The sequence below is a fragment of the Camelus ferus genome, chromosome 7, assembly GCF_009834535.1.
Source record: "Camelus ferus isolate YT-003-E chromosome 7, BCGSAC_Cfer_1.0, whole genome shotgun sequence".
In the NCBI taxonomy this organism is placed as follows: Eukaryota; Metazoa; Chordata; class Mammalia; order Artiodactyla; family Camelidae; genus Camelus; species Camelus ferus.
The window spans coordinates 74,929,485-74,954,303 of record NC_045702.1 but is presented as its reverse complement, the minus strand read 5'-3'; the positions used below and the strand labels follow the sequence as shown (position 1 = coordinate 74,954,303).

Sequence of the window (24,819 nt, the reverse complement as noted above, 5' to 3'; positions counted from 1 at the left end):
TTCTTATTTTCCCTTGCAAGCCAAAAATGAACAATTTTATTACTTTATTTTTAAACTTTGTTTCCTAACCACAAAGGAACTTAAATGACTTTTTTTAAAAAAAAAAAAAAGTGAAAGCATACTGAATAAACCAGTTTTTTTTTTTTGTTTTGGTTTATGCCAAATCATTCAGTTACTTTCCTTTAATTTAGATGATTAGACTTTGCTTGCCAAAGGTAAGTTCTTGGATCACATGTCCAAGGAAACACGAGCATTCTAAATTGAAAGCAGTGAAACCTCTAGCCATCAGCCTTTTGTTGTTATTTGGTACTTCTTTCTGGCACGAAGACTACATTTATTTCACATGCTTGAGAAAGGCTACAAAGCAATAGCTATATTACACTTCTGGCTCAGTTTCTTTATGCTAATATTCTTCTCACAACATGTCTTATATTTTGCTTTTCTGCTTTTTAACTTGAGCTTCACATTTTCTTTTTCTCCCACTTCTTCCTATCATGGGGTTTTTAGTAATAAGTTGTACTTTTCACCCTTCCATCACACATTATGTTTCAAATTCATTAATTTTAGAAGTGGCCAAAAGACTGGCTTCCATAGTAAAAAGCAGGGAATACCTAGCTAGGCAATTAAAAGAAGATTTACTTATCAAATTGTGAAAGTCAATTAATTTTTATAACATGGTTCTTATTTTATGCTGCTTGAATACCCCTTTTGTGGCAATAGATAAATTTAATTTATTAAAGATACGAGCTTCCGAACATTGATAAATTGAAGAGTTTTTAGTTGAAATTAGAACACAAACAGAATTAATTGGATGCAAATTAAAATAATAGGTGCTCATAATTCAAGCCTTACAAGGTGTTATAATATTCCTGCAGACAAATGTGACTTTGTAGTGAAGTTCTTCTTGAAAAACTAGATTTGCTAGTACATCTTAAATAATGTACCATGACTGAATTAATTACCTATAAACCTTAAAACAAAATTAAATTTTTGTATTAGCTAATTGAGCTTAGAATAAATGCCTGTTTTAAAATGTTCTCCCATTCGGTAGTACTTCTGGAAATGCTTGGCAAATTCAGTTTTGTTTCTACTGCTTAATAGGAAATAAACACATATAAGAATATAATGCCAAAATTCATATTTCTATAGCATAGAAACTGAAGTATCTAGTTTATCTGATCCCATGTACATTTAATCCTTGTGATTTTACTATATTCTAGTTCATTTAGCAATAGGCTTCATACACCCAGTGGGCTATTTTTTAATTGTATTATATAATTAACCTGAGATTAGCCTTTCAACTAAGAAGGAAAATATTCTAAATAATTTTCTTTATCTCAGAAAGAAAAAAGCATACACAGATTTATATTTACATCATTAGTATTTCCCTAAGATGAACTGTGTTGTACTTGGAGGGAACAGAATGAAGATACATTAACAAAGATAGGGATGGCTTCCACATTTGATACACTAGCAACTTCTAATTTTCATTAATTTTTATACTGTATTCGGTGTCCCAGGAGCAAAAATATACATTGTACACAACTTATGTTTACGGAAGACAGATCAATCAAAAGAAAAATGATGAACTCAGCTGTCAGTTAACATACTATTGTCCACTAAAATTCAAATATTTGCATGGCACTTCAAAACTGAATCCAAGCAAAACTATTGTGCATGAGAACTGATGGAAGTTACTAGCCCTCAAACATCACTTTTTAAAAAATGTACTTTCTTATCTTTCATAAATCCAGTTTTACCGAAGTTGTGAAACAAAGCACCACAAGCTAAGAACCTTAGTAGGTTAATGCTTTGTCTTTTAAAATGCCCAAAAGAGCATTTCCATTTTGTGAATTTAGTCAAATGGCTGTTTCATTTCAATAAAAGTCGAAGCCAGTGAGAGGCAGTACCTGCTACCACACGGACACATGGATACATCGTGCACTTCTGTTTCCACTGCTGCTGAGATCTGCACCCTCACAGGTGTCATTACCTCATCAAAGTCTCCATATTTCAGGGGGTGGCACACCTCGTTTTATACATTGTGCTGGTCTGAAATGAGGTTAATGAGGAATTCACGTTACTCCTTTAAGAGAAAAGTGCTTTCTCAGAGCTTAAAACAAAATTAGTTATGTTATTCTCTATTCTTAAAAAATAAATTATTTACTGAATTATTCTCACATATTTGGAAAGGCATTTTAGCTACAAGGAGGAGTTTGGGCTAAAACAGGATTAAACCAGTAAAAAAAAATTGCAGAGAAGAGGTGCAGACTGAACAGCCTCAGCCTGCAGTGAATTCTTTGGATTCATTTAGTGATCATACTAATTTCCTATAATTTGGAGTTCATTTGAAAATTTAAGAGCAGTGAGACTTGGGAGGGAAAAGTCCTCTCTCAGATTTTCATAGTTGCTATAGTGTTTACCAAAAGCTCTTTAATAAAAGGTCCTTCCGGTTTCAGAATGTCAGCAGTAAAGACCTAATAACTTTGCAGAGTAAAATTGCATATTTGAACTCAAGAATAATAAATCATTTATAATACCCAAATGTAAATATAGGGGAATAGATTTTATAGGCAATGCTTCATTACTTTTTTCTCATTATCTTTCCTGTCTTTCTTGTAGCTGATAATTTTACTAATAAACTAAATGGGTAAAGGTAAAGGAATGAGGGTCAACCATTCCAGTCAGTCCTTAGCTTCCCTGGTGAAGGAAAAAAATGTGGAATCAATGACTAATCAAAGTCTAGTATCACCCTCAGCACACGCAATTTGAAATTTAGCACTATTTCAAGCAACTTACTGTTTGCTGGCGGAAGTCACAGATGTGAAACTTGATCACCCAGGTGACACAAGCATCATTTATTACACTTCCAAGATAAGCATCTAAGACTCTCTCTTAAATATACTAGAATGAAATGAATGAAACAACATTCACTCAATTTGTGTGAAAAATTTAAAAAATTTCTATGTACCTCTTTGGACTTTTAAGATCAAATCTTCCAAATGGAAACCCATTAGGATAAGTAGTTGAACTTACTCTTAAAACTATAGGGGGGAAAAGCAGATTTCTTTTAACCTTGCAGGACTTTTGTTTCTGTCCAAAATGTCCATAAGACATTTGGTCCAAAAGACATTTGGTTGACACCAAAAGGTCCTTGAAATTTGGTCCATCCAAAACATCTGTGAGCATATTTGGTTCACGCCAAATGGTTTGGGGCAGGACCAAATATCAAGGACTTTTTGTAGTTGGACCAAATGGCTTTTGGACATTTTAGACAGGATCAAATGTCTGTTAACCTCTTTTAAAGGAATCTTGAAAAGGAGCTAGTATCCTAGTTATTTAAAGAAAATTCTATTGATGGATTTTTCTCTAATGACTGATGAGGAGAAGGAAGTAGATTATCTCTTAGATCATCTGTGATGATGAGAGATTTAAGCAGAGACTTTCCTCTGACACCCTGACACCAGTGGGTTTTGCTATGGTTAAAATCAGTTAGGAGCCATTATTTACACTGACTGATAGCTAGACAACTTATAAAATGTCTCGCTTGCCTTCCCGCATTACCGGTCCTGCTTCTTCATGAACTTTAAAGCCACGTATTTAAAACACATGGTCTGTCATCTTTCCAAACCATGTTGCAGAAATGGGAAACCCAGTCCAATCGTTTGACATTTGCATCTCAGCTGAATTCTGGCAGAACGTGAGGCTTGCTCACTGTTTGTCTACCAGTTCCCATGGCAGTTCATGAACTGGTTATCTCTTGACCCTTCCACACTTGTAGACTTCATCACATAGGGGCCACCAAAGTGCAGGGACAGGTCTAAGGAAGCTATTATGACATTTAAGAAGCCTACTGCTTCTGTCATGTTGAAAACACAGTTATACACTTTATATTTTACAGGGTGCAGTAATGGGAGGCATCCCCTACCATAGTGTATGGGGTCAGAAAGCCAACAAGAGAATCGCTGAAAATGAAAACCTTCTCATTTCACTTCAGCTGATATTGGTTAAAGTCACTGCTCTGTAGAATGAAAGAACAAAAACAAATAAAAGTTTTAAAATTTTAAAAATTTATTTAAAATTAAATAAGGTACCATTCCTTTTTCAGAAGGGGGAAAATTGTTTAAGCATGCTTCTTCATGAAACTAAGGGAAAATGATAGAAATGTGTTAGAAGAATATTTCTAAGCCCATAATTTGAATACTTTTGGGGGTGGTAACAATCTTATTGAGAAATAATCCTCATATTAAATAATGTATTTATTTAAAGAACACAATTCAGGGTTTTTCATTTATTCACAGAAGTATGCAACCATTACCACAATCTAATTTTATTTTATTTTATTTTATTTTATTTATTTTTTTAGAGTGAAAGCAAGTTTATTCAGGGAGATACACACTTCATTGACAGAGTGCAAGCCACCTCAGAAGGCAAGAGAGAGTGCCCCCACAATCAATTTTAGAATATTTTCCTCATCCCTCAAAGAAATCCTGCACCCTTCACCTGTTGTCATTCCATTCACTTCTCAAAATACCTTACTCTCCTCATTTGCTCTCAATTAAGGCCCCAGTTTTTGTTTGATGGCTTCTTACAACATTTTCTTTGTGCCCCAGGTCTGTTGATGAAGATGGAGGGGAGGCAGCGGGGTAAAAGGAGGGGGCTGTGTTAAGTTCCTGGTAAATTACAATGAAAAGAGTTTTCGACAGGAACCTGAGAAATGTGCCTCAGTGAGGGTCTCACAGAGAAACATGAAATATGTTTGTGTTCAGACATATGGATAAAAGTATGCTAACCACTGGATAAGTATACCCTCTGTTTATGGTTTCTCTCTGTCCTTTCCTTTCACTACCTCTCTACCCAAATCTTTCCTCTTTCTAGCTTGTCTTATTTTGGTGTATTCCTTTTTCTAGATTACCACAGCCCTTAATACAACAACAGCCTCTGTCCTCCAGTTTTCCATTGGTAAGTGTTTTTAGCGATTAAGCGATTTAACTTGGAAATGGTTGTTTTAATCGTGGTGTACAATCAGGATCATAGTGCCAGATGCTTTCAGATGAAGAGAAGAGTAAGTCTGAACATGGCAGTAAATAATTTAAAACAGTTTTAACGTGAAATTAAAAAAATTTTTGTTGGTACATTCTGTTCTCATTTCTCTCCAGCATTGAGTGTTATTTAAAAATAATACAGGTAAATTCAAAACATGTGGGTTTTGAATGTGTTGGGTTATTATATTACAGTAGAATTAACCTTATGGTTATGTTTTGCTCAAATTAAGATTGAAGTCTGTTAAATTTCCTGCACTATTATTGACTGGTAGAGAAAAATACAATTATTGGTGGCTGAGAGAAACCAACTAAGGCTTCATATTTGATATAAATAATCTATGTTTTATTCAGACATGGATGATTTAAAAATTACTGTATCTGGCAATATTTCTTTTAAGTGCTTTTATTTTAGAGCTAAAAATTCCCACCCAAATATTCATTAAAATAAGGTATCTTTTGATCAAGTGTTAATAGTTTTGCTATTATATTATTTTCCATCCTAATTTTCGAAGGTATATGTTAATAAACAACATGTCCAAGTTTCCAAAGGGAGTGTTCTCCCTTTGGATAAATGCCTTTTAGAAGAAAAATAAATGCCTTCTAGATGGGGCTAGCTTTATTGGTCTTGGTCTCATAACATGGAAACCTCCTGGCCTCTCCCCATGACATGAAGATTGCTGGCAGCCATGCCCCTAGGACAGCAGCCTCCCATTTCCACCATCTTTACCCTCGTATCTTTGGGGATCCGCCACTAGAGAAAAGACTGTTCCTCACTGGCCTTCTAGTCCTAATTGCAAATCAGTGCTCTCACAGCCCACTGGGTTGATTGTAACAAAGAGTAGTTTTCTTCAAGTCGTGTAGTTGTGACTTTTTCATCAGGTTGCCTCCTTTCAGCTTCTGTAAGTATTATGTGAACCTGCCTGATTGAGGCTTGGATTCTCTTCTGACATCGATGACATTACGTGCAGCATTTTTCAAACTATTCAGATGTCTAAATGTGGTCATAAGAAAAGCATTAGCAAAGACAAAATAATGAGGTTTTTTGTGAAAGAGTTTTTTTTTTAATCTATTAGCAAGTGTATCCTAAACTTTCTATCATGAGCATGTAATATTTTTATAATCATAAAAAATGTTTTTTAAAAGTTGTGGTGCTACAAAAATGGGTATTTTTAAAACTCTAGCATGACAGGCTAGTCTAACTTAGAGGTTCTTATCCAGAACAAATATGTTTAAATTTATTATGCTATTAATATAAAATATAAGTTAAATGTTTTTTATTTATCTGTAATCTGAATATTTATTCTTATGTTTTTGTTAGAACAATGGATGTAGTTTCAGATATTATCTTTAAGCAATTAAAGAACACAGGAGAATCCTCTTTAAAATATATGCCTCACAATTCTGCTAGTATTTGGATTTTATTCAAGGTAGCAGAGGTCCAACACCAATTAAATAATCCTTCCTTAAAGGAAAAAAAAAAGTCTATTTTTGTAAGTAGTCACAAGTACGCTGTGGAGCTGGCATATATTCATTTCCTCACCTTTCAGTAGCACCCTCTGTGAATGACAGAGCTGATGAAAGAGGATTGAGAAGTGATATTTATCAGAGAATGTAGGGTTTGGTGCCTGAGACCCAAAACCCAGAAGCATCATCGTGCTCAGACTTAGGACTAGACCCCAAAATGCGACTTCGCAAGAATTCTTGATTACAACCCCACAAGTCAGAGGGCTGCAGCCCAGCAGACCAGAGAGTAGCATGCATCATTTAATGCCTGGATTTGAATCCTAGGTTAGAAGACTTGAAGAGTAACAAAATTAGGGAGTTGTAAAGGATGGATGGATGGATGGTTGGTTGGATGGTTAAATAGATAGATAGGTATCTCAAGTTTATAACTGAAAAATACAATTAGATATCTTTTTTGCATGGCAGGTTTAAAATCCAAAGTCAAATTTTAACATGTCATTGTTTGGGAATGAAACAGAAAATATTTAGTTAAAAAATTATCATTTACTGCTTAGTGACTTTGTTGGGGAATTTGCTTTCTTCATTTTGAGAATAAAAATTCTTGGGAACTCAGAAGCATTAGCATAGCTGAGAAACAATGTAATGGGAAACCATGAGCTGTATGGTGCATGGTGTTGTATGGTAAGTACAGCAAAGCGGGCAGAACTTTCCAGAAATGGTTTTGTGTTTCTCATTACGAGTGCTTTGAGTGGTAACACTCTGTTATATGGATGGTGTGAGGGCTAGACTGGGGCACACACACCAGTTCCAGAGATGACATCCTTGTGTGCGTTCATCCTGAGCTTTACAAGCCCCACAGTAACCAGACACCAAAATAGCAAATGCAGCCAAGTAGACATTGCATTTATGTTCGATTTAAAAATGGTATTCAGTGTGTTACCAAAAAAAAATGCTGTATGTTGACAGTTCAACGCTTATGTTTATTTGTGTCTTGTGGAATTTTCTAAATCTGTGCTGATAGTGTGGTTAAATATGGTCAGTCAGATTTAGAGTCACTCCTTAGAAAGTCCTCCGGAGTGTTAAATATTCATTGTATATTGTGATGATTCAGACGTAATACATTTTCTAGGGCATTATATCATTATTCATGGCTTCAGTGGTGAATTAGGTTAATAATTTGGGGCATATTACCACAATTGAGTAAATTATTGCCTTAATATTTTTCTATTGCTCTTGTAAACATTTTTAATTACATCACAAATGTTATCCAAGAGAGTCTCAAGAACCTCAGATATATGTATAGAAATATCTTGAATTACTAAAGACTGTCTCAAATAAATTCTATCATGCCAATGTTTAGCACCAGTGCTATTCCAGCTCTTTCAAACGCACACACACGCGCGCGTGCACGTAAATACACAGACTGTCTTAACCAAATGAATTTAAAATTAAAGCATCCTGAAAAAACAGCTCTGCAAGTTAAAATTTATCAGGTTATCAACAGCTAAATCATCTTGAAAGATGTCCTAAACTGTTCTTGGAAGAACTTTTCATTTTTCTATTCCAATGAAAGATCTCATATCCATTTCTGTGCTGAGGCATCGATCTGCTACAATCCTCACTTGATTCATTAGATTCAACTTGTGGAATTTATGGTTATAGCCTTAGGGGCATTTACCCATTTCCTTTAGATTTCCTCTGGGACAGGAAGAAAAGCTTGAGATGATGCCCTTGCAAACTATTATTTTACAGATGCCTCCAAACTCTGTTTTCCCAAGCAGGGTCCTGGGTCCAAGGGAAGTGCTGGTAGTGCTTTGTATCCATTGTTCCCTTGAGAAAATTTCACTGAATATTTGCTGTCTGTGTAGGCTTTTCTGAGCTAAAGTTAGCTGCAAAAAGACAAAAAAGTGAGCAAACATTTCACAGTGCTGCATGGTGAGGTAGAAGGCTCTGGATACATATAGATCGTGAGACCTCTAGAGAATTGCCAAATTGTTATAAACGGATGTTCGTGTGTAGAGGTCCCCGTGGTGTCAGGTCCTGCAGAGTAGAAAAATTCAGGAAGGCTTCTTAGGAGAATCCCTGAAAGCCAACAACCTGAGTCACTGAAAAGGATTAAGTTTTTCCAGGTGAGGAAATAGTGACACAAACAAGGAATAGAATGGAAACCTGAGTGCCCTCCTAGGCAGGAGGACTGGCTGGGGGTGGCTGTGACCAATGTCACATATAATTGTGTCCATCTGAAGAGTTAATCTACATCAGCTGAGGGTTTTTAATTGGCAACTGAGGTCAGAAAAATGACCTCTTTCTCCTTGAGCAATAAAGAAATATAATGAAATTAATTCTTAAGATTCTTAAGAATTTGTGTGTGATCTTTTTTAGGAAAGACCAGTTGTGTTAAGAGTAGATTTGTCCCTTCCTTGATATAAATCTGCATTGATTCAGTCAAGAAGACCTTGCCAAGTAATATGCTTGTTTAATTTAGCCCAGCTCTTTTTCAGATTAATAGAATTCGTGAGCCAAATGGGGATTAAAGGTAAAGCATTTAAAAGCATACAGCATGAAGAACAGTTTGGCATGAGAGGTAAATCTGTCTCGTCCATCATGCTACTCTCAGCCCCTAGCCCAGGGACTCAAAGTAAGTGATGCTCATAAATATTTCTTGCCTGAGTGACAAGCAACTATTACAGAGACGTCTGTAATACCGTGTAACCAAGTACTAAATTGGTGTGATGCAGACATTTCATGCCAAGAGAAGATTTGGGGGAGGTGATGTGAGGACCTCAATCAGTGGAAAAGATGACCCAGAAGGAAACAGAGAATCACCAATAAACTGCTTTTAGTGAAGCCTGTAGATGAAAATATATATCCATGTGTTTATCGGTTTGTCATTGTTGAACTAGCTAGAATCTTTTATTTGTTCATAGTTTATAGAGTTAATACCTTTTTTCGTTGGTCATTACTTACAAATATCCTAAAGATTTAGGGGTTTGTGGGTGTGTGTTTATTTTTCACTCCTTTTTGTTTGTTTTTAATCACCTCAAGCAGAGGAAAGGCATTGTGTCATAAATGTTTTTTATTTACAGATTAAGCTATGAAAATGTCCTTAAGACTGAATTATTCTCTTATGTACTCTGTGTGCTACAGACTCTCTGAGATAAATGAGAGCTACTCATGTTGTATTTTGAAAAATAAAAGCTAGAAGATTACAAAGTTAGAGGTACTCCTTGCTGAACTGGAAGATTGCTTTGTAAGAGCTCTGGCATTATTTTTTCTCAAATAGATGTAATAAATAAAATGCGTCTTATAAGAGGTATTACATTGCATTCAGCATAAGGGAAGGAGTTTTTCCCTCAAGTTTAATTTATAAACGTTTTAATTACTCAGAACTTATTTAATAGAGAAACCCTCAACTATTGAAACAACTAATTCAGAAGGAGGAGAAGTTGAACCCGCTCATATTTTGGTGGGAATTATTGCTCATTTCCTCTGTAAACTTCCTGAGATACTTTTCTAAATTAGAGTCTCATTTTTTTTTTCAAGAGTCACTTTCCTTCATAAGTGAGAAAGACCTTGGGGAATTTATTATGAAATGGTGAAAACCTCTTCTGAAAGCATAGAACTCTTTAAGTATAAGACTAACAAAATCTCTGGTGACTTGAGCTCGAAACATGAATAAATAAAAAGGTTAGGATACTTAAATGGTAAAGTTAGCTTAACACGTATACTTTTTAGGGTAAATACATGGTTTTTTTTTGAGTGTAAGATTCTTGGATATGAATGGTATTAAAATCAGGTTTATTTATGACTTGATTTTTAGGTCTTCAAAAATCTATATTAACACAAAACTAAAATATATATGAAACACTTCTGAGTTATCTATTTAATAATTAGAAGTTTGGAACTGACTTTAATTCGGGTTCTGCTGCTTCTTCCCCCTAGAGTTGACTTACTCCTTTTTAGGGAATCTATATTTAAAAGACCCGTCTATATGAACTTCATACATATTCCAAATTCACCTCAACCCAAGTTCTTAAGTCCTATTTTAAGTAATGAAACAGAATATTCTGAAATATTTGTAAGATTCTGCTAAGCATAAGGTTCCAGAAGGGACTGTTGAGATTAAATATGTCTTTGAATTATTAAAACTGATAACTAAAGAATTGTTTTAATGTGAATACCGTTTGAAAGATACTATGCCCTTTCCCTTTTGAAATGTTTAATTCCTTGTCACTCACCTTGATGAGGCTTAAAAAATAAATAATTCATTCATAAATATATTTGTTGAGGGCCATTATAGTAGGAGGGATGTAATAAACTATAGGATGAAAAGAAATTGATCATTGATTTAGACTAAGCGGTCTTTCCTACATAAAATCTCATCTCATCCCACCTTGCTATCCCTGAATCCCCATTTCCTCTGTATTTATTTTATGATGCCTACTTCACTCTGCACTGGTTTACACACTGGCCATTTATGAATATATCCACTTTCACCCTTTATAGCATAAGTGGTCCTTGAAGACTAAGGAGTTTACAAGTATCCCTCTTTGTATAAAGGGCGGAATTTTACTCACAACTAGAACTAAATAAATATAAACTGAACTGAATTAAATTCGTAAGTTAGGAAAGAGATTTGGTAACATTGCACATTAGTGCTCAATACTACACACACCATTCTTGACTGCTGAGGCAAGGGAGTGTGCTGAATGAACTCCACAGGTGATGCAAAAACCTGATCTGAGCCAGCAGTTTTCCCTTTCTCATCAATTAAGGACTCTTAAAAAAAAAAAATTTTGGCCGGGGAGGTCATTAGGTTTATTTATTTATTTTTAATGGAGATTCTGGGGATTGAACCCAGAATCTTGTGAATGCTAAGCACACACTCTAGCACTGAGCTATACCCTCTCCCTAAAATTTTTTTAATGAAGTATAGTTGATTTACAGTGTTGAGTTAGTTTCAGTTATTCAGCAAAGTGATTCAGTTATATATTCTTTCTTGTGGTCTTTTCCATTATAGATTATACGTGATACTGAGCATAGTTCCCTGGGCTATACAGTAGGTCCTTATTGTTTATCTATTTTATATATAGTAATGTGTATCTGTTAATCCCAAACTCTTAGTTTATCTCCCCTTTGGTCACCATAAGTTTTTTTTCTCTGTCTGTGAGTCTGTTTCTGTTTTTAAATAAGTTCATTTGTATCATTTTTCAGAAGCTACACATAAGTAATATCGTATGATATGTCTTTCTCTGACTTACTTCACTAGTATGATAATCTGTAGGTCCATCCATGTTGCTGCAAATGGCAATATTGCATTCTTTTTATTACTGAGTAATATTCCATTGTGTGTATATGTATATATATATATATATATATATATATATATATATATATGAAACACATCATCTTTACCCATTCATCTGTTGATGGACACTTAGGTTGCTTCCAAGTCTTGGCTATTATAAGTAGTACTGCTGTGAACATTAAGGTGCATGTATCTTTTCAAATTAGAGTTTTCATCTTTTCCAGATATATGCCCAGGAGTGGGATTGCTGGATCGTATGGTAACTCTATTTTTAGTTTTTTAAGGAACCTCTATACTGTTTTCCATTGTGGCTGCACCAAACTACCTTCCCACCAACAGTGTAGGGTTCTCTTTTCTCCACACCCTCTCCAGCACTTATTATAGACTTTTTGATAATGGCCATTCTAACCAGTGTGGGGTGATACCTCATTGTAGTTTTGCTTTGCATCTCTCTAGTAATAAGCCATGTTAAGCATCTTTTGATGTGGCTGTTAGCCATCTGGATGTCTTCTTTGGAGAAATATCTATTTAGGTCTCCCATTTTTTAATTTTTTTTTTTATTGAGCTGTATGAGCTATTTGTATATTTTGGAAATTAAGCCCTTGTCACATCCTTTGCAAATGTTTTTTTCCCAGTCTGTAGATTGCATTTTCATTTGTTTATGGTTTCCTTTGCTGTGCAAAAGCTTCTAAGTTTGATTCTGTCCCATTTGTTTATATTTGCTTTTATTTCTTTTGCCTTGTGAGACTGACCTAAGAAAACAGTGCTACAATTTATATCAGAGAATGTTTTGCCTATGATCTCTTCTAGGAGTTTAATGGTGTCCTGTCCTATGCTTAAGTCTTTAAGCCATTTTGAGTTTATCGTTGTGTATGGTGTGAGGGACTGTTCTAACTTCACTGATTTACATGCGGCTCTCCGGCTTTCCTAAAACGACTCAATCAAGGACTCTTGATCAATGATTCTTCTATCAGAGAGATCTTTAGGATGTGCCTATATTCACTGTTGGGAAAGCAAAACTTAAGACACTGCCCAGCCTTCAAGGAGTTTATTATCAAATAGATCAGAGGGGGGTCCCTTTTTGTAAGAAGAAACCGAGGGGTGCAGACCACAGAGGACAGTGAAAGTGCAGCCTGTCAGAAAGCCCAGGAAAGGGGGAGGTCCAAAGACAAAGCTTTATCATTTGGGATGGAGACCGACAGCAGCAGGTGTGGTGCTGCCCCAGAGTGTCAGCATCACAAGGAAGGTTAGCACGATGGCTCCCTTCAGGGAGACACGGCGGAGGCCATTCTAAGACCTTGAGACCAAGGTCAAAGCCCCAACAGCAACAAGGGTGGTAATGCCGAGTCTCCAGATTGCTGAGGGTGGAGAGGGGTGTTGCTTAACACCTGCTGCCAAAGGTGGGGATTAGTCTTCCTAGAATTGAGCCAGACCTGGGCCCTAGGGCTCGGTTTTTGGCCTCTGCCCTAGGGAAGGGGGCGCTGCTCGGCAGGGAACCTGGCAAAGCCTGACACATTTTGCATTTCTTTTCCTTGTGTTTCTCCCAACATAGGATCAGATGAAACTTCTATGCTGTGGACTTGGGAGGAAACTTACAAAGGGGTGGGCACCCAAAAGTGGCTGGAAATGGCATGGTGTTCCATAAATCAGGAGAGGATTAGTCCCTTTCTCTCTTATGATAGGAGTGGCAGGGAAAAGGAAGAAATACAAATATTTTGGAAGTGAGGGAATGGGAATAGGACCGAAAGGGAGAAAGGTACAAAAGGGGAGGAGGACAGCTGTTCATTTTATATCCTGTGGTCATTGTCCATCTGCCATAAGCTGAAAGAAAGTCACCTAATGAGGTTTGGGAATTTCAGCCAAGGAAGTGACTAAGGAGCAAAATATTAACTACAATAAATCACATACTGTCAGGTTTATTCAGAAAGAAAGGTTTGCAGACCCAATAGCCTGTTTACTAGTAAAACCAGTCAAAACAAAAATTATTACTAACAGCCTCATTCTAAACGTAGACAAATACAAAACAGAAGATGAAGAAGAGTTGCTTTTAAATCCTGGTTCTTTTTTTTACATTGTATGAAACAGGTTTTTTGAGTTTAAAGGAAGTGTGTTTTTAGCATAAGTATAGAATTATTGGTGAGGCTTGTTACTGTTCTATTTTATTTAACATCTCTTAATCCTTAATACCAGTTTTTAGTAGATGCTTAAAATGAAAATTTTACTTCCATATAATGATCCTTTTTACAACACTGTCCTTGAAATTTTTTTTTAGTTAAAAATATGCTAACTTCTTCCTCAAGGGTATTTTTTTGGTGAGCAAAACAGAGGTATAGACATAAATCCTAGATTTCCATATTCAAGTAATTGCTAAATCGATCTTTTGAAACAGCTGAAGATTTTGGACATGTTGCTTTCTCTAAACTGACACTTTCTATTAATAAAATAATAACTTATCTCAACTTTGGTTATCATATTTTACCAAAATTGAATTTACTTACTCTTGATAGATCCAAGAGTAATTCGAGGGTTTCCTCTCATGCGGAAGGGAACTGTTCTTAATTAAAGTAATATCAGTGGGCTCCTTTCAGTCACAATTCCCGTCCCTGTCATTTGGGACTGAGAAGCCCCAGGTTGCTTCCTGGCTGGGCTGCCACAAAGCATTATCCGATACAGTAACCATTTTTTCCTTCCCTGACTCTTACCCGTGAATCAGACTGCTGCCCCTTTGGCTGTAGCCTCTGAATGGCAGCAAGTCATGAGCTGCCGTCTCTGTGCAAGCACAGGCCAGGCGAATGGAGGCTGTATTTTATGAGAGCCTGAAGCAGCGCGGCAGGATGTGTGGGCAGGGTCAGCCATGGGGACAACAGCTACGAGAATGCCTGAGAGCAGCCAGGGAGACTGCTGCTCAGCCAAGAACGGCATCCAAGTACTCTGTGGATACCCGGTGTACATGAAGGTAATAAGTAACAAAAACAGTTCATTTCAAAGGGTATCAGGCAAGAAGCTAGCTCACTCCTAGAGCACAAACTTGTCTACAGGTTTTACAAAATTTAGAAACTAATGAAGCAAATTTATAGGGATGTGCCACATTACAAGACAGTAGGAACAGATACATAAAATCTTATAAAGTTTAGGTTTTTTACAAGGAGAGGAATAAAGCAAACATGAAAGCTAAGAAACGTATAAAACTGGTTATCCCGGAAATTACAGCCTTGTGTGCTTAAAACCAGGAGTCACAATTTAAATACTGTTCACCAGGTAGTCCTTCTAGACTTGCCTTATTAAAGGTGTTGCTCTGCTTAGAGTAGATTGTTTTGATGCCATGGGCCTGAGAGAGCTAATGCCCTTAGGGTTTTTTCCAGCAGACTCAGTAATGAGGAAAATAAAAAATCTAAGTGTAATATAGTCATTATTTTCCATCACTGTTGTTACTGGGAAATAAACATGCACAGCTGCTACCAATGAAATATTTGAGCAGAAGTTTGTGAAACTATCAAAATATTGATCATCTGTCTAATAATGGCCTATGACTTGCCTGCAGCAGAATTGCTTTAAAGAAGAATTGCCAAGTAGCCAGTAAGCTTTTACTGTTTCTTGGTGCTTTGGGGTATAATGAGTATTTTCTTCTTAATGAGCAGTACTGTCCTCAAAAATCACTCTTCACAAAAAAAACAAACAAACAAACAAACAAAAAATAGCCAATTGCCAGAACTGCTTATTGTACCAACATCTTCATGCTGTTCATCACGTTTTTCACAGTACAGAACGAGGCAAGTCCCTTTCTTGAATGCCTTAGCCTACAGTAACATGTACTGTCCCCTGGGAGCGACAGTGTCTAGCTTTTAAAAGCTTCTCTAAAAGTTCCCCATTCATCTCTTTCTCTGCTTCCATTCACTGCAAGCCCGAGTTAATGGCCCTGGCCTCCATTTATCTACCTTGAAAAGATGAAAGGATGTGTTGATTCCGCTCAGATTTGCTCCAGTCGTAGCAGGGAGTTCTAAGTGGCCAGATTGCATCTGTTTCATCACTTTATGATCTTTCTCTATCAAATGCTGTTGTTTGCACGCGGCTCCTGGAGCCCTGCTTGTCTCCGGGGCCTGAGTGTTGAGTAATGGCAACAGCAGCACTTGGACCACGAGAATCCTCAGCGGGGCTCTGTCCAGACACTTCTCAAGCCATCAGTATTTATGGGTCCCGCTCCGCTATCTAGAGGCATGATTTCTGGCAGCGCTTTTCCCCGTCTATAAATTCTGCAAGATCACTTCTCTCCTTCTGTGGCCCTGTGCTACATTTAAAAAGGCAGCTTGTTTTTCAGGCAGAGCTTTGAGGAAAGAATCTGCTCCCGGCAACCACTACCGAACCCCCAAGAGGCAGTAGCTCCTTCTGTTGTTTCTGTTCTGATTTACTTTGAAAAGTCCGGGGCTTTGTGCAGAAGGGCATAACCAAATAAAAATAAAACTACCCAGGCCTTGAGAGACTAAAACCAATTGATTTATCCTTCTACTCTGAAAGTAAAAAGAAATAGTGCTACTGGAGATACAGGCTGACAATCCCTAATCTGTAATTCCATATTACAAAAACACTGGGAAAAACCACAGACTTTTTTTTTTTAATTTATGGGATGGCAAAGCCTCCCATGAGCTGAATTCAGTTGGCAGCAAGACCTGACTTGAAGTGATTTAAGGCTATTTATAATCTTTCTTCATGCTACTTATGTGAATCTTCATGTATTTCACTGCAGAAATATTAACATGTTTCATTATAGAGTAATGGGGATGTTGCATAATTTTGTACCATATTACCTTGCTGAAATCTGTAAATTAAGTAATTTGGATCCTGTTTGTATTACCTTAAGAGATTATGGATCTGTATGGCTATTATTTTGAGAAAAGGAGTAACCCTTGAATTCTTAATAGAATAAATGACTAACATTTATATTTTTTAAGTGATCTTGATTTTATACCAAGTCAAACTATATTTCAAGTTGTTCATTTTTATGGCAATCATCTAGGAGAGATGGGAAGAAAGGAAAAAGTTTATTTGTGAATTTGGGAACTTCCTGGCTCTCAGAGGTATTTGCAGTCTTCTCCGTGCATGTGTATTATGGTTAATGGGCTACTGCACGATGAACAGGTTTTCAGTGTGCTTAATATAGGCTTCATTGATTGGCTCGTATTTACTGCTTGTTCATGTGCTTGTGTATTCTTGGCATTATGAACTCTAATAGCCCTCTAAGAGTCTGTCAGCCAACACTGCACAGAAGCACCCCACTTAGTAAATCCTGGAAGTTACAGATTCTTACTGGCTTCGGTTGAGCTCCTGAGGTTCACGGGGGCAACGTCGGCTTCATTCAGGCTCATCTCCAACACAGTCCAAAAATAAATGGCATGTTTCTAATGTGAGCAGATAGCTTACAGCTTGTTTCATCCATCCGAATTCAGTTGCAATGTGATCATTTCCTTCTAAGAATATTTTAATTGAGCCAGATCTGCCTGAAGCAACAGAGAAGGGAAATAATTTCAAAAATCCTATCTTCTTCTCTTTTTATTGTTGTCCTGCATTAAAATACATTGTCACTTGAATGTGCCATATTAAGCCTAGTGGAGAGTGAACTGTGTAATCTGAAGTTCGTGCTCCCATAGGAGTTAAGACACTGGTGAAACGCAGGAGCCCAGTGCAGTGCACACCTGTACTGGGGTGGGGTGGAGGGGTCTAGGTTTTTTGGCTCCACGTTTGAAGCTTACACAGTTTGGGTGGGGGCTAGTTTCACTTTAAGGAAAAGAATACAAAATTACACATTCAAAATTAGGTACAAATGTGAGTGTTTATTTAGAATAAGAAAAAAATCAAAACAAATTACAAATCTTTAGAAGCTGACAATACCACAAACTTCACCCAATCCAAAAAGTCTAATATCTTTGTTAACTGCCTGAAATACGTTTTCTCTTATGATTTTTGGTTGCATATTGCCTCTTCATGTGACAATTTTATAGTTTTTCTCTTTGGAGTCTAGAAAAATAATTCTGCTTCTAGCTTGCTGGATCAGGTTTTTTTTTAATTATTAACATCTTACCTGCACAACTCCTTATTGATATGTCATGTATGATTTTAGGATTATTAGCAAATTATAAAAATCCCTCTCATTTTTTTCATGTATGAACTATAAAATTTCAGGACATTTTAACTTTTCTTGCTCAGTGACTAATCTTAGCTACTCTTTGAATTGACATCACTCATTGACCAGTTCATCATCACTGTTCCTGAGTCATGATGATATAGGTGTGTCAGCACAGTGGGCAGTAGGTGTGTTCCTGGAAGCTCTTTCTATGCAGAGAATGACTACACCATAAAATAGAAGTGACCTGCACAACTGCATAACTGTTTCACATGCACACGTATCTCCAACTCTGCTTCCCCTTAGCTGGATCCCAAAAGCAGCCATGACCACTCCAACACCACCTGGCTTGAGGGGAACATGGTGAGGCAGCAGTCAAGAAGGGAGGCAGTGGTCTTAACCTGTTGCAAGTGTTGTAAAACATGGTCATCTGAGCACATTGCTAGAGTTCCTCCCAGGGCCTGAGGGTGCTAGCTCAAGCGAGGGGCCCTGAAGCTTAACTTCGTGGTAAATCCACTTCTGTCTACACTGTCGTGTTATGTACTATCTACACTAACATGTTAGAATTGAACATTATGTTTATAGATGTTATACTGATAAAGAAATATTTACATTCTTATAATAAACTTACTGTCATTTCTTTCTTTTTTTTTTTTTTAACTTACTGTCATTTCTACACTTTGTTCATGGGAAAGCCTCAACTTTCCCTTCCAAATACCTATCTCACTCTATCTCCTTATTTAATATTCTGTTGTTTTTATCTACCTCAGTATTCATATGTGGGGATCGTGGGGATTTCTATACACTGCTGCAGCTGGTTTTCTGGTTCTCAGTAGATAATATTCATTAATGCAAAATAAGAAAAAAAGGTTTTAGAATGTAGATATTTTAAGCCATGGGTTTTTTTTACATTGAGAATATTATACAGCATATTTTCATGTCTTGATGACTCATTTTTATTGATAAACAACTTTTGCTGTTGGCATAAATGGGTAAGGGAGATGAGCATTGGATTGGTAGTCAGGCCATATGGTCCTTTCTCTGCTGACTGAGCTTGCCTCATGACCTTGGGCAAGTGGTGGAGCCTGTGTGAACCCCTGGCAACTTGTTTGTAAAGTGAAAGTGTTCACCTGCATGATCTCTTAGATGTCTTCCCACTGCGGTCCTAAATCCTGCAACTGAGTGACAGGAATGAACTATGACTTAATCAGGAATACATTTTGTCTGAAAACATGATTATGATAGTGTCTGTTTTAGTTCAGGCAACCCCCCAAAAAAATATCAAACTACTTGCCGTACTTTTATTCAACGAATTGTGGTTAATTTTTTCTTGTAGCTTGTTTTTCCATGAGGGAAAGATACTAAGTAGAGGAACAGAAAGGCAGCATCATCTGAACCATGTGATGTTACTCAAACAATTCTCAGCATCAGAGATTGAAAATGCTGCCTCTCTAGCTCTCCCTAGAAGAGTGACAGGCTCTATGCTGGAGGACAGAGGCTATAAATCACCACCATCTTCTTATCCTACTGAAAAGAAGCGATGCAAAAGAGCCAGTAATAATAACAATATCATTGCATTTTCAAAAGACTCTTCCTAGAGTTTAACTGACAAGTGTTTCCTACATTGCATTCATTCATTCATTCATTCATTCAATCATCAGCTATTCACCGAGCTCCTCTTCTGTGTGAAGCAGCTCTCAAGGGAGACAGGATTTGTAAAACAAAATCTTTGCCCTGGTAGGGCTGACATGCTGGTGAATATCAAACAAATGAATGTCAGGGAGTAATGAATTCAACAAAGAAAATTAATCAGGGGACAGCAAGTGAGGGGTAGCATTTTGTTGGAGGTGGCCAGGGGACGGCATCTGAAGATGTAACCATTGAGCAGAGGCTTGAATTGTGTAGGTGAGTTAGCCCGGCAGAAGGAACAGCCAACGTACGAGCCGTGTGGACTGCTAACAGGGTGCCACACACCTTATGTAAATGTCAGTCCTAAATGATATTTTACTTCTTTAGTGGGAAAGGCTCTTCAAAGGGCATGCATTTCCTAGTTTTTCCTGAATGACAGCCGAAGTCAAGAGAAGTGGGACTGAATCATGAGAAAATAGGCTTTTGAGTTCATGTGTACCTCAGACATAAGAAATAGTTTTTAAGGTTGACTCATCGATTGATTGATTGCTAAATCGATCATCTTGGCCTAACTCCCGATAACAAAAGTGGAAACTAATTTATATTATGTTTTCTAAATTATACTAGGGATGGTAGTATTTAAATGGAACCAGGGGTAAAAGTTGATACCAGTTTGAGTTGCAATTTTAAATTGAATAAAGTGGTTCAAAGATCAAACCAAGATTTACAATAAAACGTTAGAATCATAGTGATGCGGCTTTTCAGCAGTAAAAGGAAACAACCTTCTAGAAATAAGCTTAGCCATTCTTTTTATTTCTTCATTTTTAAATAACAAGTGCTAGGCAGTGTTTTACATTTGCAAATATTAATGGTTTCTTTGTAGTAAAATGATTACTTCAGAAACCGATTTACAAGCTATTATGGAATTTGTTGTTTAGGATACACATGTGGATTATGCGGTTACCTTAAATTTAATCCTGATTGCAACATTATATCAGGTTAATGCTTTCCACATAATTAAAATGATCTGAGTAGGGAAATGTTAGGATATTGCTTTCCTGGAATATAATTACTTTTTAAAATTTTTCTTTAAAATACCTTTCTAGAGATTTTTAAAACAAATGACAAAGAAATTCTTTACAAGAAGGTTAACCTTTTGTGTTTGTTCTGAGAGCCCAGTTAAGAGGTTATCACATTGATCTGGGTGAGAGATGGTCCAAGGAGGTTGCGGTAAAGGTAAAATAAAGGTATAGATTCAATAACTGTGCAGGAGGAGGGCCTGCAGGTTTGGAGGACTGGCTGTGGGGGGCAGGGAAAGGAGAGGACTGGGTAGGGAACCTACAGAGAAAGTGGTACCCAAGTAAACTTGATATTGAGGATAACGGTGGTTTAGTCCTGTAGGTTTTTCTCCTTTCACCAACAACAGGGCTGTTATGGCTCACGTCATGAGCCTGAGTAGAAGCACAGAAGCCTGTCCCAATGTGTTCTGACCATGTGAAAATTAAACAATCTTTTTTTTTAAGTATGCTTTGTGCACCAAAAGGAGTACAGTGAAGTGGTTGAAAGCATGGGTTCTGGTCTGCCCAGTTCTGAGTCCTGTTTGGGCCCTGGGTAAGTTGCTTGACCTCTCTGCCTCAGTCTCCTTACCTGTAGAGTGGGCACACACATGGTGGTACCTACCTGCTCATAGCAACCATATATGTTCTCTTGAGGGACTGGAATTATTTTTCTTTGTGGGTGCCATTAAAACTATAACTGATTAGATTTATTGTTTACTTCGGATGCTAGGAACTGAAAGATCGAGTTTCCACTCTAGCACTTGTCAAGACCTTATGAAACGCATCTCCTTATACTGATTTGTCTTGCTGTCCTAGTCCCAGAGCAGATTTTCTTACCAAGTAGATTCTTCTCTTTTCCTCTATCACATTCACCAGTGGTGCTAACAAACAGGTAGATTACTCATTTGGTCTCAGTTTTCATTTTCATATCGGACTTACAGCATTTCCATTAAAGAACTGGGAAATAGCCCAAAATGGAAAAAAAAAAAAAAAGCTATAGGGAGGAAAGTGTGTCATTAGTTCTTTGATAAGCAGTAATTCAATTGTATATGTAGCCCATGAACAAATACTTGCCCCTTTTTGTAGGATAAATGAATTTATGAAACAAAAAAAAAATCTTTCCAAGAGTGTGGACCAAGATCTGTTTTCTAGGCACTTTTCATGTGTTAACACCTTAATCTTCACAACAGTTCTATGAAGAACTTGCTATTATTAGTCACATATTACAAATGTAGAAACTGGACACAGAAAAGATAAGTGACTTGTCCAAGGTCACACAGCTAAAAAGTGTCTAAGCCCAGATTGCAAACCTGGCAGCCTGCGCCCACCATCCCCTCTCCTGACCCCTACACATAATTTCTCTCTGGAAGATAACTTATATCAGAGGGAGTTTCACTGTAAAAAAAAAAAAGAGTTAAAAAATTATATAGAATTATCAGTAATACTAACAAACATTTAATTTATTATCATGTAGAGTTCCCTTATATGAGAAAAATTAACTAAGATCTATTTAAGGCTACATGACCCGTTGTAAAATGCACCTATCATGAAAGATTTTGTAACATTACAATTTGGAGTAACATTTTTCTGTAAGGTTACAATTTTATTAGGGTTCTTTCTAAACATGAAAATGGGTTTTTCCCTTAGAACAGTGTGTTAATCTAGTTAAATATTCAAACCAAAACAAAATTAATCAACTTGAAGGGACAAGATATCTTACGATTAAGAAGATATTACATTTGAGAATTTTTTTTTTAACACAGTGGAAAGTGATTCCTGACGGAGAGGTCAGAACATGTGCCTTGGGGATGATATTCTGGGTGGCTTATGACTACTTTGTATGACTTTGCAAATTGCTTATTTTAAATTATACTTGGCCATTACAATAAGACTTTGCTAATAAGTAAAATCATTCATCTGGCTATCATTATTCCTCACATTACTTTATCTGGCTGATAAAAATGTACCATAATTACTCATGTAATTTGTCTCTTATATTTTTATTCTAAAAGCAGACTGGATTATGCAACCATCTAAGTCATCTTAGGGCAGTTTCTAATTAACTTGGAAGAATTATTGCCCTGTTGACTAGACAGCAGTACCAGAGTTAAGCTGAGGTCAGGATACATGCAGTCCAGATACGCTAAAGCATGGCTCTGAGATGTTTTGTCATTTTGACCCAATTCAGGCAAGTCGAAAGTCCCTAAGTCCCATCTACCGTTATAGTTCCCCTTTCTAGTATAAATACACCTCAGTAGAAACAAAGAAATGGAGAACTAAATAAACAAAATTACAGCAAACTTACTCATGATCCCACCAGAATTTACTGAGCTTCTGCTGTGCACCAGGCACTGTTCTGGGTACCAGGCACACAAGTAGCAAACAAACAGACATCGTTCCTGCTGTGATGGAAATTGCATTCTGACAGGCGATGGACAATAAGCAAGTAAACAAGTAAATAAAAGATCAGTTTAGATACTGATAAGTACTATGAGTAACATAAAACTGAGTGATAAGGTGGAGGATGATTGGATGTTGAGGATGGACTTCTTAGATTGAATGATCAGGGAAGGCTTCTTGGAGGAGGTGATACCTGCCCAGATCCCTGATAGACGAGAGACACAGCCAAGGGATGGTCTGTGGGGAAAGATGTGAATGGAATGAGGAGGGAATAGAATGTGAGGAAATTGACAGAATCCATGTCACTGCAGGCAGAGAGGAGGGGCACAGAGACCCTGAGACTGAGTGTTCAGGAGGGAGGAATAAAGTCCAGAGTGGCTGGAGCTTAGTGAATGAGTGGAAGAGTGGTGTAAGGGAAGGTCTAAGATCATGTAGGATTTTGTCTGTCATCGTAAGGAACTCATCCTTTTGTTCCTAGTGTGCTGAGAAGCCTAGAGAGGGTTTTAAGCAGGAAATGACCTGATTGTTAAAACATTTTAAAAGACCCCTCTGTTTTTGAAGAATGGTTTACAGGAGGATAAAAGGGGGAGCAAGGAAACCAACCAGATGTGATGTTGACTTGACTAAGGTGGTGCCAGGAGGGAGGGAGAGAAGCTGAACAATATTTTGGAAGCAGAACTCCCAGCACAGGCTAAGGGGGTTGGAAGTGAGAGGTGAAGCAAAGGGAGGAATCAAAGCCGACTCCTAGTGTTTTTTCATTTGTTTGCTTGTTTGTTTGAGCAACTGGGATGATGTCATTTGAAAAGAAAAGGGTAGTGGATATTTGGGGGGTGGAAAACCAATACTTCTGAGTTTGACTTAGTAAGTCTGAGATGTCCGTTAGAGAGAAAGTAAGCAGTTGGATCTACAAGTGTGGATCTCGTGGGAGATCTTATCCTGGACGTGATTTGTTATAGATGTTGTGTAAAACTTCAAACTAAAGGGAGGCAATGTAGAGAAGAGAAGAGAAAGGCACCAAAACAATTTAAGGTCAAGAAGGAAAAAGGCAACAAAGAAGACTAAGAAGCAGCAGCCAGTGAAGCAGGAGAAAATCAAGAAGGCGGTGAAAGCCACAAGATGAAAATACCCAAGAAGGTGGAAGGGATGGATGTGTCCAGTCCTGCTGAGAAGTCAAGTAACCTGAATATGGGGAAATGATCTGTTGGTTTGGCAATACGAACTCCCCAGCCACCTGAGCAAGAGCAGTATCAGGGTAGTGCTTGAGCGTAGATGCCTGCGTGGAGGGAGGGGAAGGGAGTAAGACATGAAGAAGTGGAGGCCATCACTGGACAACCCTTTTGAGAAGTTTTGATATCAAGGGGAATAAAAACAGGATTGGAAGGAGCAAATGGTAGGGATGTGACATTAAGAAAAAAAGTGTTCTAAGAAGGGAGATGCTTTGAAAGTTTCTATGATGTTTGTATGACGATTGGAATGATCCCGGAAACTCACTGGGAGAAATTGTTGATGCAGGAGAAACAGAAGGGAGATCTTAAAGGGCAAGAGGAGATGGGATCTGGACCACATGAGAAGGTTCACCATTGATTGGAACAGAAACACTTCATCCATTGTAACAGGAGGAAGGCAGAAAACACGGGGACAGTGGTTGAAATGATGAGGCCATTACTGTCTGCGTTTCTGTTTTTCTTAACTGTACATGGTGCATCGTTACCTAATAAGAATGAACTTAGACATATGATTATGTGAAAATTCCAAAAAATTTTTTAAAAAACAGTATTTTTGTACATGACTTGATGAAAC

The 24,819-nt window shown here is 37.3% G+C and overlaps 1 protein-coding gene across 1 annotated transcript in view; it reads left to right on the top strand.

The window, feature by feature from the left end:
* Positions 1-24,819, top strand: part of RELN (reelin) — a 444,603-nt gene that overhangs the window by 224,521 nt on the left and 195,263 nt on the right. Inside the window, 1 exon segment of the mRNA XM_032484179.1 lies at positions 4,911-4,962. Coding sequence (XP_032340070.1) covers positions 4,911-4,962 — 52 coding nt within the window.